Raw genomic sequence first — 15,380 nt, 5'->3', positions numbered from 1 at the left:
TCACATTCCCTCCACATGCTTACTTCTCTATTCCAAAGCTGATACAATCAGTACTTTTTGCACTGGCCTGGTCAAACTCCCCTTTGCAATGAGATTCAATTAATCAGTTTTATTTTTATTTTTTTTACTTAAATCTGTGTCTAGATCTAGACCCCTAAAGACCAGAGGTGACAGTGGTAAGGAAACTCCTTGAAGCAGAATAAAAAAGAAACCTTAAGAGGAGCTGGATTCAAAAGGTTACTCCTTTCTAGGCAACAGATAGCGGGATTTGGATTATTACAATAAAACAGTGAAAAGGCAAACAAGTACAAATGCACTGGAAGTATACAGGATATCAGGTATGAGCACAGTGTAAACAGAAATCATGAGATGAACACATCTGAGATCTTCCTACACAGATTATCAACTTCATACAAACTTCAGAAGATGGATCACATGTCTAAAGGTCATGACACCCCAAGCTGATGTAGAAGAAATAGTGTCTCCTGTCACCTTACATCTTAATCTCGAATAAACCACTTCTGGTTCGGTTCCGTGTCTGCATGGAAGGTTATAACGTACAATACCAGGAGGCGGAGACACAATATTATGGAAAAACCACCTACATTCCAAATTACATGCAACTAAATAGGCTGCCAAAAGAGATCGGCAACCCATAACAATACTATTATTGATGTATATAAAAAAAAATATTTTGACTTAGTCATAGTTTCACACAACTATGGCTAGTTTACACAGTCATCCCATTTCCCCAACCCCAACTGTATGTGGTCTGGGACATAGCCATTTTCATGCCACTGTGAATTTGTTCAGCCATTGTAATGTAAAAATGTAGCTAAAAATGAGATATTCTGTGTGAGTGTGTTCTTGTGAGAATGTCTTTCGCTTGGACTAGCACCAACTAGTGCCAACAGTGTGAGACACAGCGCAAATACTACAAGGGGCACTCGGCTTAAGGCTGCTTTATACTCCTGTGTTCAATCATGGGGCTTTATGGGTATATAAGTGTGGTGCACAGAGTCACAATGACGAACAATGATGTTCTCCAAAATTCTAACAGCATGTCATGCGTCACAGCGTCTAAGGTTCTGTGAATCATCCTGCCTTCTGCTGAATGTTGATTACTTCAGTCAGGGAGGTGTGTCCGGTTGCATACTTGGAAATGTCATGATGAGACATTGTGACCCTTCTTTCATGGGCTTTATAAACAATTACAGAGTTGATGATATTATTCTTTAATCTGAATGTGCTATAATGAGCACAAAGCATCCAGAAAGTGCTGATGTGCCGTGAGATAGGGGAAAGAGAGACGTGTCAGACTGCAGTTCCTCTGGTCTCCATGGCCACAAAATACATTCTCACAACTAAATGTAGTTTGTTAGTTGGTCAGCAAAACTGTTGTGATAGTTAAGCTGAACATTAGATAAAAGTAAAAAAAACAAACTATGCACTTACAAAAGGGTATCTAGTAGAGGCTATTTATATTCTCTTTCAATACACGATATCAACACCTCATGTCTTTGTTTCATCTTTGATTCCAAGTTCATGTTATGTACAAGTATGAAGCACCCACACACTACACCTTCACGTACTCACAAATACGCATACACAGCAGTTTCATAAACCCGGCCTTAGTGTGTCATACCCCCAACGCTGGAGCTGAAATTGAACGCTGCAGGAAGTCAGATGTGCATGTAGATAGTTGCTGACCACTTCTGCATATAATGGCTTTGGATGAGACTGGAATGGTTCAGATATGGTTCACATGGTTGATAATGAGGTTGTATTTTGGAGATTGTGGAGGCACTGCAGTAAAGACCTGGGAAGGTTGGGTAGTAAAGGACATGAAATTCAAGGGCTCACTCACTCTAGTTAAGTGTGATTTTTTATATAAAGGTTGAACAATCTTTATTTGTGTAGCACAAATGCTACTCTAAAATCCTACCTACTCACACAGCCTCCTCCAGAATAATATTTTCAAATAACCATAAATACAACTGAATATTGCATACCCAATGCATAGGTATATGCTTCACTGGAATTGGTCATATTAGCAGAGGAAAGGCTTTATAAAATGTTATAATGAGGCATTCGAACAAATTATCTGAATCCATAAAATGTCCTGACTCCAATGTATTATGCAAACACATATCATGTCGGTGATAAAAACAAATGAGGTATTTAAAAAAAATTGCTATTGAAACATTGAATATTTGAGACATAATTTCAGTCTGGAGCCATGAAATATATGGACATGTTGATCTTTGCACCACAGTGTGGCAGATGGAATAGAATAGGGTCATTAAAAATGATTAATTCCAGTGACCCAGAGATAAGATTCAAACTGATATGTGCATGAAGCGGAGAGATGAATAGTGACACAGCTGTGTGGCTAAATAAGACCACACACATTCATACTCTGTATCACAGGTAACTATAATGAATACAGAAACTGTCATTAGACAGTGAGGTACTGCACGTTGCCATAACAAATCCATAATTTTGCTGTTATTTTCATTGCCAAATGACCAGTGCTGAATATCTAAAACTAAATATCTGTGCTGAATCTGGTTATCCTTCTGAACATGGAAATATGAGTTGAGCTACATCACTGGGCAAACCATTCATCAAGAGTTGTCATTGAGCCAGACAACTGACATTTTGGAAAAAACACAAGGGCTGTGTTGCAAATAACATACTACTTTACTAAAAATTACATCACAATTTGTTACATCATATTCTATCTGGTTACACAGAAACAAATGCCAAGTAAAAGGTAAATCTGCCATTGAAACTCCTTCATTGTTGCTACTGCTGTCAGTTTTAACACTAGCATTTTGTGGAAAATGATGTCACCAACCCACTACCTTCAGAGAACTCCTCGTACTTTCATGGGTACAGTTATGTGATAGGAGAAAGACCAGATTATTTACTAGGGTGTGGATAGAGCTGAATTCAGATCAATAACCGTTATCCTGCCAATCCATACTGTCAAGCGAAAAAGCACTATAAAGTTTCTGGGTATGGAAATAAAAATGGAGAAATGAATCGGGTAACCTCTACTATGCCTCGGGTTGCACCACGGGGCACATTTAATGCCCCTGCTCAGGTAAAGGCCACCCCAGATAGAGGGCAACCATAGAGAAATGGAGCACATTCTGGCATGTGGGCGAGGAACTTCTTCTTCAGTGTTCATTATTCAGCAATGGCAGAGAAAGACAGACAGAGAGAGAGGGAGAGAGAGAGAGAGAGAGAGAGAAGGCGTGAGGTCATGCCCTTTGTCACAAAAGCTCTGTCCATGACATCATTGATGTCAGGAGGGTGAGAGGTCAGCAGGGCAAATAGTGTTCTCTTCAGCAGTCAGGAGCCGCTTTAATAACAGTGTGCAGCACACATACTTGTATGGTATGTGTGCGCCTGTGTGTGTGTGTGTGTGTGTGTGTCAAACCGTACATATAATGGCCACTAATGAGCAGATCTCTATCTACATAGCTCAGTGAAGCCTGCAACGACTGGCAAGCCCACCCTTTCAGAATCACTGCCTGATAGCCTAGTGTGTTACTCAAAAGCAAAAGTCTGACCAGTAGCTAATAAGCCATTAGCGTCTCTTTGAGCTTAGATGAAGGAGGAAATGGATGTGCCTGTATTGTCATACTGTATGGATACATCAACACCGGGCGCAGTTTGACAGTCGTACTTTCTTTTGACCTTGAGAGACAACTGGGCTGTGATCTAAAATGGGGTCAAACACATCTGTTTGTGGTTAATGGGGCCCACTTCTTCGGAGCTGACCTCATCCAGTGGAGCTTATGAAGAAGCTTATGAGATAATTGGGTTCCTGGTGGGAGCAGTGGAGAAACTGGCATGCTTACACCAGCCAGCAGGGGGCATGTCTATCTTCTGACCCTTTCAGGAATGTATATACAGTAGTTGTTGGTTGTTGTGGGTATCAAAGCTACTAGTCCATAAAGCTATAAGCAAGCAGCCTCTGAAAGTCAAGGTTTGCAGCTTTAACCACACACTCATGCATACCTGCTTTCAACTAACTAATTAATAGTGTTTTACAAAATCTCACATATTCAGTGTGAGAGCCCATTAAGGCTGTATCATAGCTTAAGATCAGTTTATGAACTGAGGAAGGCTTTTACTGATGGGCTGCTAATTTCAACTCACTTTAGGGGAAGAGTTTCATCACAGCCGTGCCCTCAATTAGAAGTGTGTCAGTACCGTGAGAGAGAGACAGAGAGAAAGAGAGAGATAGAAGAAGATGGAAAAGATAAAGAGGATTCTGAGTTGTACACACTGAGTTAGTAATCAACACTGCAGATAAAATGCGAACACTACCATAACACTGTTACAGTATAAGTATGGGTTCAGTCCATAAAACCACACTATGATTACAAGATCCACCATGCCAAAAAAAAAAAAAAAACAGATTAGCCCAGGCTGGTTTGAACATTACTACACTAATTTTAATCAAATTCAGGCTGATGCAATCACTCCCAGAGCTCCCTGTAATGTTAGTACATAAGAGAACCAACTCTTTTTGTGTCTCTCCCATGCTGTTGCTGTACCTACCTCAACCGACGCCCCCTGTAGGCAGTTGAACATTTTACAGAACACCTGGAAGGAGGAGGGAGCAGTGCAGATGAGACACTCGTTCAAACAATTACAAACATGTCAGTCTCCGTCTGAGCCTGCGGGCCTGAAAATCACACTACGATCTCCAGCCTCAAAACAGACCTAAAATATAAGGCTTGATTTCTGCAGGGGCAGTAAGATTGGAGTGTCTAGTGTGAAGGGATAGATAAAATGAGTTTATAAAAGAGGCACAGGCGATCTGAAGGGATCTGAGCTGTGCTGCTGAACAGTAATGAGAATACGCTTAGAAAGCCATTCATATGCAGATATATTCATAGCTGTATTAGTGTGCAATTTCCACCCTGGTGCATTCTTAACCTGTTGGATCCTGCTCTGCTTTCACAATACGAGGATTTTTTTTCTGCCCTGCTCTGCTACAGATCTAAATCTCACTCACTAGCTGCTACTCAGTGCACACACTATGGTCTGAATGTTCCACTATTTACATCAGTGATGATGTATTAAATACCACTGACACTGACCTCTTACAGCTTCATCACCTATTTGTAACCAGGCCCTGGGCGTCACAACATGGATGCCTTTCGGCCAGTTCAGACTCAGTTTTCACCTCTTTGACAACCGCTTCTGAAGCAGCAACCATGTTAAAAATAGCTTTTCCCCACAATCCATCAGGATTCTTAACTGTAGAATTAATGGACTCCTTTCCTACTCAGTCCCACCTTTTCAAAACTGTAACTTACTGTAAATATTGTCATTTCACTGCCATACTGTATATACTATATTATATCAAATGTTTTTTAACCACACTATATAAACACTTCTGTATGACGCTATCGCAGATTAGACATTAATTCATAGCTAATAAGTGTATATTATATACAGCAGTTATTTGGCAATATTAAGTGTGTATCAGTGCTTTATTTACTGTTCTTATATTCTTACCTTTCTCCTTAATGATCACTGTATTGTGCAATATTATCACACACACACACACACACACACACACTCACACATGTTCAAGTGTTATTCAAGTATTATTGTCATGTTTATATAGAAAGTTGTAACTTTTCAAACACACTGGAGTTCTTCTGACATAGCAGCACAATCTTATTGTATTTGTATAAAAATTGTATATCTTCTATATAAATGACAATAATGCTTGAATACTACTTGAATAATTGAATACATAAAACAGCCATACTTTATTTGTGTCACGAAATATGAAAGATCATTACATTATTGTCAGATACTGTATAGAATTATGTTGTGAATGTGTCATGATTGCTGTTGGCTCCATACAGGTAAAATAGGGGTAAATCTACTCTGTGTTTGCATAGCTGTACACTTCCTCTCTCTCTCTCTCTCTCTCTGTATGTCTTCTGTATTTCTTCACCTCAGACCTGTCTGTCATGCTGATTAGATGGCTAGTATGATATTAGACTGAGTGCAGCACTTACATTAAACATTGGCCAGTAATATAAACATCATTTAACCTGTCTGTCTTTTGCTCTTATTCTATATTATCAGTGTACATATTACGCATGTGGCATGTTGCAAGGCCATGCACACTCATATAATCCAACTTAAATAACAACAACAACACAAATTATTTTCCAGTTTCCAATAAGATGCTATAGATGTTACATATGTGAGCTACTGTCTTTCACAGTGCCTGTCATGTCTTCTGCACATGTAAAAGGAAATGTGGCACAAATTTCAGCTACTCCGAGTTCCACAAGGATGTCCGGATTGAGTTTAATATCACAATTAAATGTAATGTGTAAGTAATTACTTAGTAATGTGTAGGTAAATCCTGCCTGGTCAACTGCTTATTAGACTAATTAGAAGAAAAACACTCATTTGTATTTGAAACAGGGATGCTTTTCCAATTCAGAAAGAAAATAACAGAGATAATAAACCTTTAAAATAGATATTTCTGTGCCCACAATACCTCCACCATCTCTGTATAGAGCTAATCTAATAATTCTCCTGTCCCTCTCTTTATGTATCTTGGTCTCTCTCTCTCTCTCTCTCTTTGACATTCACATAATACACAAAATTACTTTCATATATACTGCCTTGGGGTAAAAGTCTCATCTCAATTGACCAGTATATATATATATCTCTCTCTCTCACACACACACACACACACACACACACACATACACCTCAGTTGACTCCCAGATGATGTCATCAGCCTGTGGGCTATTCATATTTTTTATCATTGCTGGGTATTGTTGGTATAGTACACACACATCAGCACAAGTCAGTACAAGAGACAAAGAGAGAGACTTGAGCTTGGGTTACTGTCTGTGTAGAGTTTCAAATCTTCCTCCATATTCTCGGGTTTCCCCCTACCTCCCAAAAAAACTTGTCTGTAGGTGAACTGGTTATGCTTAATTGCCCCTAGGTGTGAAAGAGTGTGTGAATGTATGTATTCATGGTACCCTGTGATGGCCTGGCGTTCTATCCAGGGCATATTCGCTCCTCGCATCCAGTGTTCCTGGGAGAGGATTCATCGTGACCCTGACCAGTATAAAACAATTACTGAAGATGAATAAATGAATTTACCAGTGAAACAGGACAGAGTCAGTTTTATCGCTGTTAAAGGAGATGACAATGAAGTTCTGCAAGACTGGTGTCTGAAATGGTGCCCTACGTTCTATTCCTCGTGGTTGCATTGTGGGTAGGTAAACTGCTAGGGTAATTTGAGCACTAACCTAGTGCAAAGCATTTTGGGACTACATGAGCCCACTGGATATCGTCATGTGTTTTGGATATGACTATAAAATGCACTATATAGTGGATCGGCTGCTGTTTGGCTTTGACATTGGCTTTGATGGCACACACATCCAATGCCCCACTGCCATTCGCTGGAAAGGCCATGAGAGTTGCCATGGTGACTGGTAACCAATGACCCTATGAGAAGAGTGGAGAGGAGAAAAGATGAGAGGATAGGAGGACTAATGTGCTCCAGTTCCACTGATAACTGATAACACAGTCAACATTCTTCCGCGCCCATGCATCACTGCGAATTACACAAAGCACGCCAACCTCATCCTGAAGTCCCTCTGACCTCTGAACACACACACGCTCCCAACAGGTCCACATACAGACATGCATTCATAAATAACTAAAATATATGCCCTATTACACAGATATCTACAACTTGTACCACACACACACACACACACACACACACAGTACTACAATGTTCATATACACTCATGATATGACAGTCATTTGTGGATGAAACGGTTTTAAAGCGAAAGCAGTGCATTGGGATGACAAGTGATAAAAGGGCTCTTGAAAGGAGCATAGTGGGGAACCATCAAAATTAACAGCAGCCAAAAGCTGATCAAAAATCACAAGCACTCAGTAGAGACTGAGAAAGACAGCAAAAAAGGAAATAGTCTTTTTACAGAGTCAGTGTCTAATCACAAACTGTTCCACCTATTCCACCACAAAATAGTCAGTTCTTGCCCAGAAAATCAGTCAGTTGCAGCACCGAAATATTGCTGGTCTGGAACAAAAAACTAGTGAGGCCATGGCTTGGGAGGGACAGCATCATTTATTGCCATGACAAAAGAAACCTAACAAACATGAACAAAGCAGGGGAGCTGTGGGAAGTTTATTCTTGACAAAATTAAGTGTGTTCAGAGAACAAACAACTGCTTTACTGGCAATTATAATGAACTGAATGGGAGCTACATTGCTAATGCCAATAATAAACATGTTTAAGGGAGATACACACTCAGAATAAATAGCTAAAAGCAATAAAGCATGTCTGTTGTCTATTATGTTGTCCTCTCTATAGACACTGATAGATTGGACTTTGGATAGTAAAACTCATCTCAGCCTCAGATGCTCTACCTAAAGCTTACAAAGCAGCTAAAATCTTTTGTGCACTTTTCTGGCCACAATCTTCAGAATGTTGACGTCTGTAATCTGAATGGCTCTCCACATTTCCGTACATACATCCCTTCCAGTACCAGCTTTCAGTGAAAATCAAATTCAGTGGGAAAGCAAACATCATTAGCATTTCAGTCACTGGACTCTCGTCTTTAAAAGTTATTAAAGGGTTTTGTATGAAGCACTTCGCGGTGAGTAAACAAGATAATCACACAGGTTTGCCAACAGGCTGTGGGAAAAAGGTCTGCGGTTGGTTATCTGCCATGCCACTCAAATGGCTTCTTTCAGTTAAAATAGGTGGTTCCTGGCCTTGTTTATTGATGAAACGTACAAGACTCTCCAAGCTAACCTTCTCCTCTCAGTGAAAAAAATGAGAGAGAAAGAAAGAAAGAAAGACTCAGGAAGGGAGGCAGCAGATTTAGACTGATCCACTGCTTTGGCAATCAATACATGAAAACAAAGATTCTTTAAGCTCTAATGTGTAATGATGAGAGACAGACAGATAATCAGTGAATATTCCTGACATACTGTAATTAAATATCTCTAAGTGCTTGGAGTGAGGGATAGTGAATGAGTGTGGGGGAAAAGTGATAGATGGGTGTAGTGTTGTGTGCTGACATTTCCAGTGTTGAAATAACACCCGCTGTGTTGAACGAACTCTTTACAGTGTTCATTTGCGTCCATCTGGGATATATATAAACACCATGAGTGTTAATTCAGCACAGAGTCAATTCAACACACATACAGCACCCTCACTGTAGGACATACTGACAGCTCAGACACTACATAGACAATTGGACAAATCATCTGACACAGAGCTTTCCCAAAAGGCCAGTTAGTATACACACACACACACACACACACACACACACACACACACAGAGTTGCCTTACTATCCTTGTGAGAACCTTCCTTTGCCATTATTATTATTAATGCAGCTAACTAATGCTATGCTACACCTAAAGCTAACCCTGACCTTAACCATAGTAACCAATTTTGTTTAGTTTTTTGTTTTTTTAAAAAAATAAAATAAAATAGAAGCTGCAGTTGAAATCAACCAAATGTCTCCACCAGAACAAAACTGTCAAGATATAAAAACTATCAAGATATAAAAACTTAATACTGAAAACCACAGTCCTACTGTCAACACAAACATATACACACACATACACATCTCAGCCAAATGTACAAACAAAGCCAACATACAATATACACACACACACACACATCAGCTTGAATGCACATAGTGCTGCAGTATAGGGCGGCGATAGAAAGCAACATGCAGGAACATCATTTCCCCAGAGAGCAAGAGAACAGCGTGCAGATCCGTTTTTACCCTTGCAGAAGTGGAGTAGGCTAATGAGAAACACAGGCCTACTTCCACTCTGCTGTGTGTGTGTGTGTGTGTGTTATTTTTCAGAATGATATATGGAGCTTCTTGACGCGCTGATGCTGGCTAGTCAGAGAATATGGATGATCTAAAAGTGCCCACGCAGCCTTTATGCATGAGCGGTCCAAAGGCAGCTTGGAAGAAAAGACAGTTTCGGGATTACATGTTTTAACACGCTGGACAGACTGGACTGGAGGCAGATCTTGGTTCGGAAAGACACATGGAAAGCATAGCATAGGCTACACTGGAGTACTGTGAAACTAATGAACATTTTTTGTGAAACCTAATGTTTTAATCCTATATATTTCTTTATTCAATCAGAAATCCATGCATCTGGGCTCTAATTCATCCACTTATTCATTTAGTTATAGGACATAATTACTATGCCTTCTTAATCCTCTGTGGATTTTTTTTGTTTTGTTTTTTTAAAAGAGGTAATGAATGAATTTCTTCACTAATCCATAGTATTACTCATGCATAGGAGATTCATCCAATAGAAACTGTCTTTGTAAGAGAAAGAGAGACTGACATTGAGAGTGTGTGGGGTGGAAGGAGGGGTGGAAGGAGGGGTGGTGGGGGGTTTAGCACTATCTACCTTCTTCTGCATATATGAGCTCACAGAAGCCCATAATTGGCTAGTGTCACTGTGATTGACAGGTGAAAGATAGAGAGTGTGTCATCCCTTCCACCTAAAGAGCACGGCCAATATTGTTCTCTTGACTTTCAGCCATTGATGGCTATGGCTTTGCTCATGATCTCCCAACTTTTCTGTTGCACCACTTGGGAGATCAACAGTTACTCAATATCAGTCAATAGGTTTGTCGAAGGTTTTGTTGTAGGTGCAACTCAGTTGACAAACATAGTTCTGTTGTGTGGCAACTCACCATGTGTTTAAATAATAGATAATCACGTACTGTATGGTAGTACTGTACCAGAGTTAAAAGCCAAGTGAGGTGGTAACAGCGTCACTTGCAAACTGCTCCTTTGTTAATCCATGTCGCCTTTTATACCAGCTGTGGATGGAAACGGTTTTTGATGCGGTTTTGACCCACACTTGCTATCATTCACCTGTCACACTCAAACAATAGAGAGAAGTTTGTGTATATGTGTATGGTGGTGTGTCTGTGTTGACGAGGAGGCCATTTCTGAGGTAGTGAGTTCAACAGTTCTCTCAAGTTATCTCTCAGAGGAGCCATTACTATAACCTTTACTCAAAACTGACGGGCTGAACACAACAAAACTGACAACCCATGGCACATACAGTGTAAGAAAGACAGCGAAAGAGAAATAAAGAGAGAGAGAGAGAGAGAGAGAGAGAGGGGCGGGTGGACAGCAGTGCCAGGTTCCACTCCCTAGCCCAAATATGCAAGTCAAATATTTGCTTCCACTCATCACTGGTGTTGTGCCACCACTCTCGTGTCCGTCTGCGTTAAAATGTGAGACCGCTTGATAAGGCTTGGAGTCTCTAAGTCCCAACAGCTTAGACTGAGCCATTCAGGCCCACTGCTATTTACCATGCAAATTTGATCCACTGAAATGCGTGTACAATGTACAGAACAGAGAAAATCACTGTGCAAAAAGGGCAACAGCCACAGAATCAAAAGAGACAGTTCCACAGAAATTACACCCACACTTCACAGCTAATCAGAAGAGCAGGTAACACGCACATCAGACAGTTATTTACATGCACAGACGGCAGAAATGAGACAGCAAAATAACATTACACCCACAGGCTTTCCCTTAAAACCCGCCCCAATTTCCTGTCATCACTGCACATTAATGACCAGACATGTAATATCGTCGCTAGCAGTTTAAGTCCTGAGAATTGATGTTTAGCAGAACCAATTTTGCCTTGAAAAAATTACGTTTGTATTTACTGCATCTAATCTATTCGCTGTAAACAAAACACACAGATACATGCTTATCACGTGTCTTATTTAGTGATATTTCATCCACGTTACTGCAGGTTTGCTGTTAGTTAGACAGTCTAATGCAAGTGCACCTTATCTATCATTGTCGCTACTTTGAGCTCTACCTCTACGCTTCAAAATTTAAAATGACACACACACACATCTTAGCTCTAACTGCACAGTCCTGATTATCTCTACCATAATTATATACACATATGCAGACGTGTCACACAGGCTCACACACACTCGTTCATGTTTGGATTCTTGTGACGATCTTCCACTGTCATAATTATTAATGCAGGTAATTAATGCTATGTTACATCTAAATCTAACCTTATCCTCAATCACCCGAAGGAAATATTCTCGCTTTTAAATAAAAGCTGCAGTTTTTTTTTTATAAACCCTTGTGGGGACCAGCCAAATGTCCCCATAAGGTCAAAGCTGTCAGATATTCCTATCCTTGTGGAAAATATATTCCCAAACAAGATATAAAAATATGGACTCACACACTCACACACACACACACACACACACACACACAGCATAAAGACCTGTTTGTAAAAGTGTGCTTTAATATACAGAACCATTGATGTCTGAATGTTTGGCATGGAAACAGTTTCCAATAATTTTCCTCATGATCTGCCTAAAAGTTGTTTTTTTACTGAATTCTTTCACAAGTCTCTTTTCCTGTATTTTTTATTATTTTAAATAAGTTTATTTAAATTTATTATTTTATTATTTTAAATTATTAAATATCTAAATAATAATTAAAAAAAAAATTTAAAAATAAAAATAATATTAAAAATTAAAAAAATATTAAAATACTATTTAAATAATTAAATATTATTTACGTGACCATTATGGAGTTCTGCTGGAATTCAATTCAATTCAATTTTATTTGTGTAGCGCTTTTAACAATGGACATTGCCACAAAGCAGCTTTACAGAAATAAATGGATTCACAAAAAATAAATTGTAAATATGTGAATTTATCCCTAATGAGCAAGCCAGCGGCGACGATGGCAAGGAAAAACTCCCTGAGACGATATGGACAAACAGTGCATTTGTGTAACCAGTAAATTCCTCACAGTTTTTGCAAGAAGTCCAGTTGGTTAAAATCTATCCACTGTCCACTGATGGAGTCCTGAATATGAAGGTGCTCGTGGCAACCGCAGCCCCAAAGCCACTACAGCAATCGCAGTCCCAAGCCATCACAGTACAACTCCCCATATGTGGGGAGCATCAGTTCACATCGATTTCACATAAACAAAATAAGGACAGAAACAATTTGTTTGGGAAACTATTTCCTAACTGTCTGTGCTCTTTGTTTTTGTTTTTTTTAAGCATGAAATCTGAACAGTAGCCAGAAGAAAGACATTTGACTGACCACTGAAATGACCTCACTTCACAACCCACTTATCTCACACACAGGTTGTCCACTGTGTGTGCATGCCTGCGTGTGTGTGTGTGTGTGTCCCCCCTAAGGTTGACATATCCAAAGAGAAATACAGACTATGTTAGCATGATGGACAGATGAGAACACTTCAGCAGACAGCAGAGAGGGAAAGAGACCAGGAGAGAAAGACCGAAACACTTGATATCCTCTGCGGCCAATTTCTGGACTGGACACTCAAGCCAGGAATTCATGGGACATGAATCCTACCATCCACATAAACACACCGACTAGATGAGCAAATCAGACAGAATGGCTCTCGCAATCTAGTGGCTCTTTTTCAAGGACAGTCTGTAACGGGTGAAAACTGGACTACGTGGTATCATCGTAATCATAAAAATGATCATTTCTCTCATTATGGCAGAAGCTATCACAGCTCCATCTATACTAGTGACAATCCATGAAAGATAGCAAAAGGAAAAGAGGGAGCTGTCTAGATGTCTAGATGAAAATGTCACTGTAGGCATCAGAACCACAGGTTAAAAGCTTTGCTTTGGGGCAACTGAAGAATCAGAACATGGGAAGGAAAGCTCTGTAGAAGACTGTCACAACACACAAGCCTTCTCACGGAAATGACAAAGAAACGTACGAATTGTCTCCATGCACAGAAAGCAATATCCCCCCTAAAGTTCCAATAGTGAAGCAAGCATCCTCATTAATGGAGCACTCCTGGGACAAGAGACTGATGGCCTTTCAAGACTTCAAGAACATAACCACAACTCACTGGCTAAGACCCATGAAGGTCAGACAGAAAGTATTCACCATATATCTATAGGCAGGACGCCAAAAATCCTAAAAAATATACACCACTGAAACATCTAATTCAAGCAAATGTTTTCTGTAAACTGAAAGTTAGGGCCGGTGATATTTTAAGTTAGAACAGTTTTTGGAATATCTGGCAAGGTTATCAATAAAATATCTCAGAGAGGGTCTTTGTGGTGCTCTAAGATCAATAAATTGGATTAAAATGACGGATGTGGACCAAAGGACAATTATGGATTAACACACAACAGGCTGTGCCACTATAGGAAAATAATCCATGCAGGGGTGGCGTGATATAATAATAAGTAGATTATTTTCCTATAACAGCTTAGTGTGTTATTCCTCTTATACAACAACGATTTGCCAACAGTTTAAATCTTTCATTTATTGATGAATGACTCATCATACTTTTAATCCATTTTAAAAATGTATACATGAAATGTTATGTTATGGCGCATCCACAAAAGAAGTTAGTTCCTGTTATTACTTATGTTATAGCAGCTATGAATAGTAATTTTCTCTCTTTTTTCAGCCTTTCTTTTTTCTCTCTCTTGAAGTTTATAAGACAAAAAAATGCAGCTTGCCACAGCTTTTCTGAGAACCGGGAAAGCGCAAACTCCTCTGTCGTGAAGATTCTCCCCCTGTCTAGAAATGTACTGACCTTTACAAAAGCGCTGACACCTGAGACTCCTCCATAAACAGTGTCTCCTAACAGGAAGCTTCACCATACCAACAATTGCATGTTTTTCTTTGTTAGATAACTGCATGCTTTTTTAATCAGTTTTTTTTATATTAGCCTTAGATGATAAGATAAGATAAACTTTATTAATCCCTGAAGGGAAATTCAGGAAATTTACTGTTCGTTATAAAAGCGCCTGTGTGTATAAAATAAAGCAGTCATTTATATCACAGCTGGAACCGCTGTCAGAGGTATGCTGTTTTAGAAAATGAATCCTTCATTTTCCAGAATTCAGCAGCACTGTGGTATAGGAAGCTACTTGCTTGTCCACCATAATGCCTAGGAATTCAGAAAGCTCTGTTTAGGTGATCTAGGCAGGGCAGTGTGTGCACACGTTTGTGAACATGGATTTATAGAAAACACCAAATGGACAAGCTGTATTTGTTTGAATTTTGAGTTTCAAACCAGCTAGCTTCAACTATGTTCTGCCAAAATCACTGACTACACCTTTAAGGCCATAATACACAATGCAATTCTAAATGCAATGATTATCTGTCAGTTTGTCTTACTTCAGGTATTTTATCCTGTTTTAGGCCAATACACTCACTGTAAGCTGTATGTTACATTATGTTAATAATTCTGGATACTTATTAAATCTAAGAGGAAAGGCCCA

At 39.4% G+C, this 15,380-nt stretch overlaps 1 protein-coding gene across 2 annotated transcripts in view; it reads right to left on the bottom strand.

Moving 5' to 3' along the window:
• The window catches only part of bcar1 (BCAR1 scaffold protein, Cas family member), a 72,766-nt gene that overhangs the window by 39,332 nt on the left and 18,054 nt on the right, over positions 1–15,380 (bottom strand). Inside the window, exon 2 of one of the 2 annotated variants that reach the window (XM_053234775.1) lies at positions 4,579–4,623. The exons of the other annotated variant lie outside the window; for it this stretch is intronic. Within the exon in view, the coding sequence (XP_053090750.1) occupies positions 4,579–4,623 (45 nt within the window). The remainder of the gene's footprint in view (positions 1–4,578; positions 4,624–15,380) is intronic. 2 annotated transcript variants of the gene reach the window in all.

Source organism: Pangasianodon hypophthalmus, chromosome 6 (genome assembly GCF_027358585.1).
Source record: "Pangasianodon hypophthalmus isolate fPanHyp1 chromosome 6, fPanHyp1.pri, whole genome shotgun sequence".
In the NCBI taxonomy this organism is placed as follows: Eukaryota; Metazoa; Chordata; class Actinopteri; order Siluriformes; family Pangasiidae; genus Pangasianodon; species Pangasianodon hypophthalmus.
This window is presented reverse-complemented; position numbering and strand designations above follow the sequence as displayed.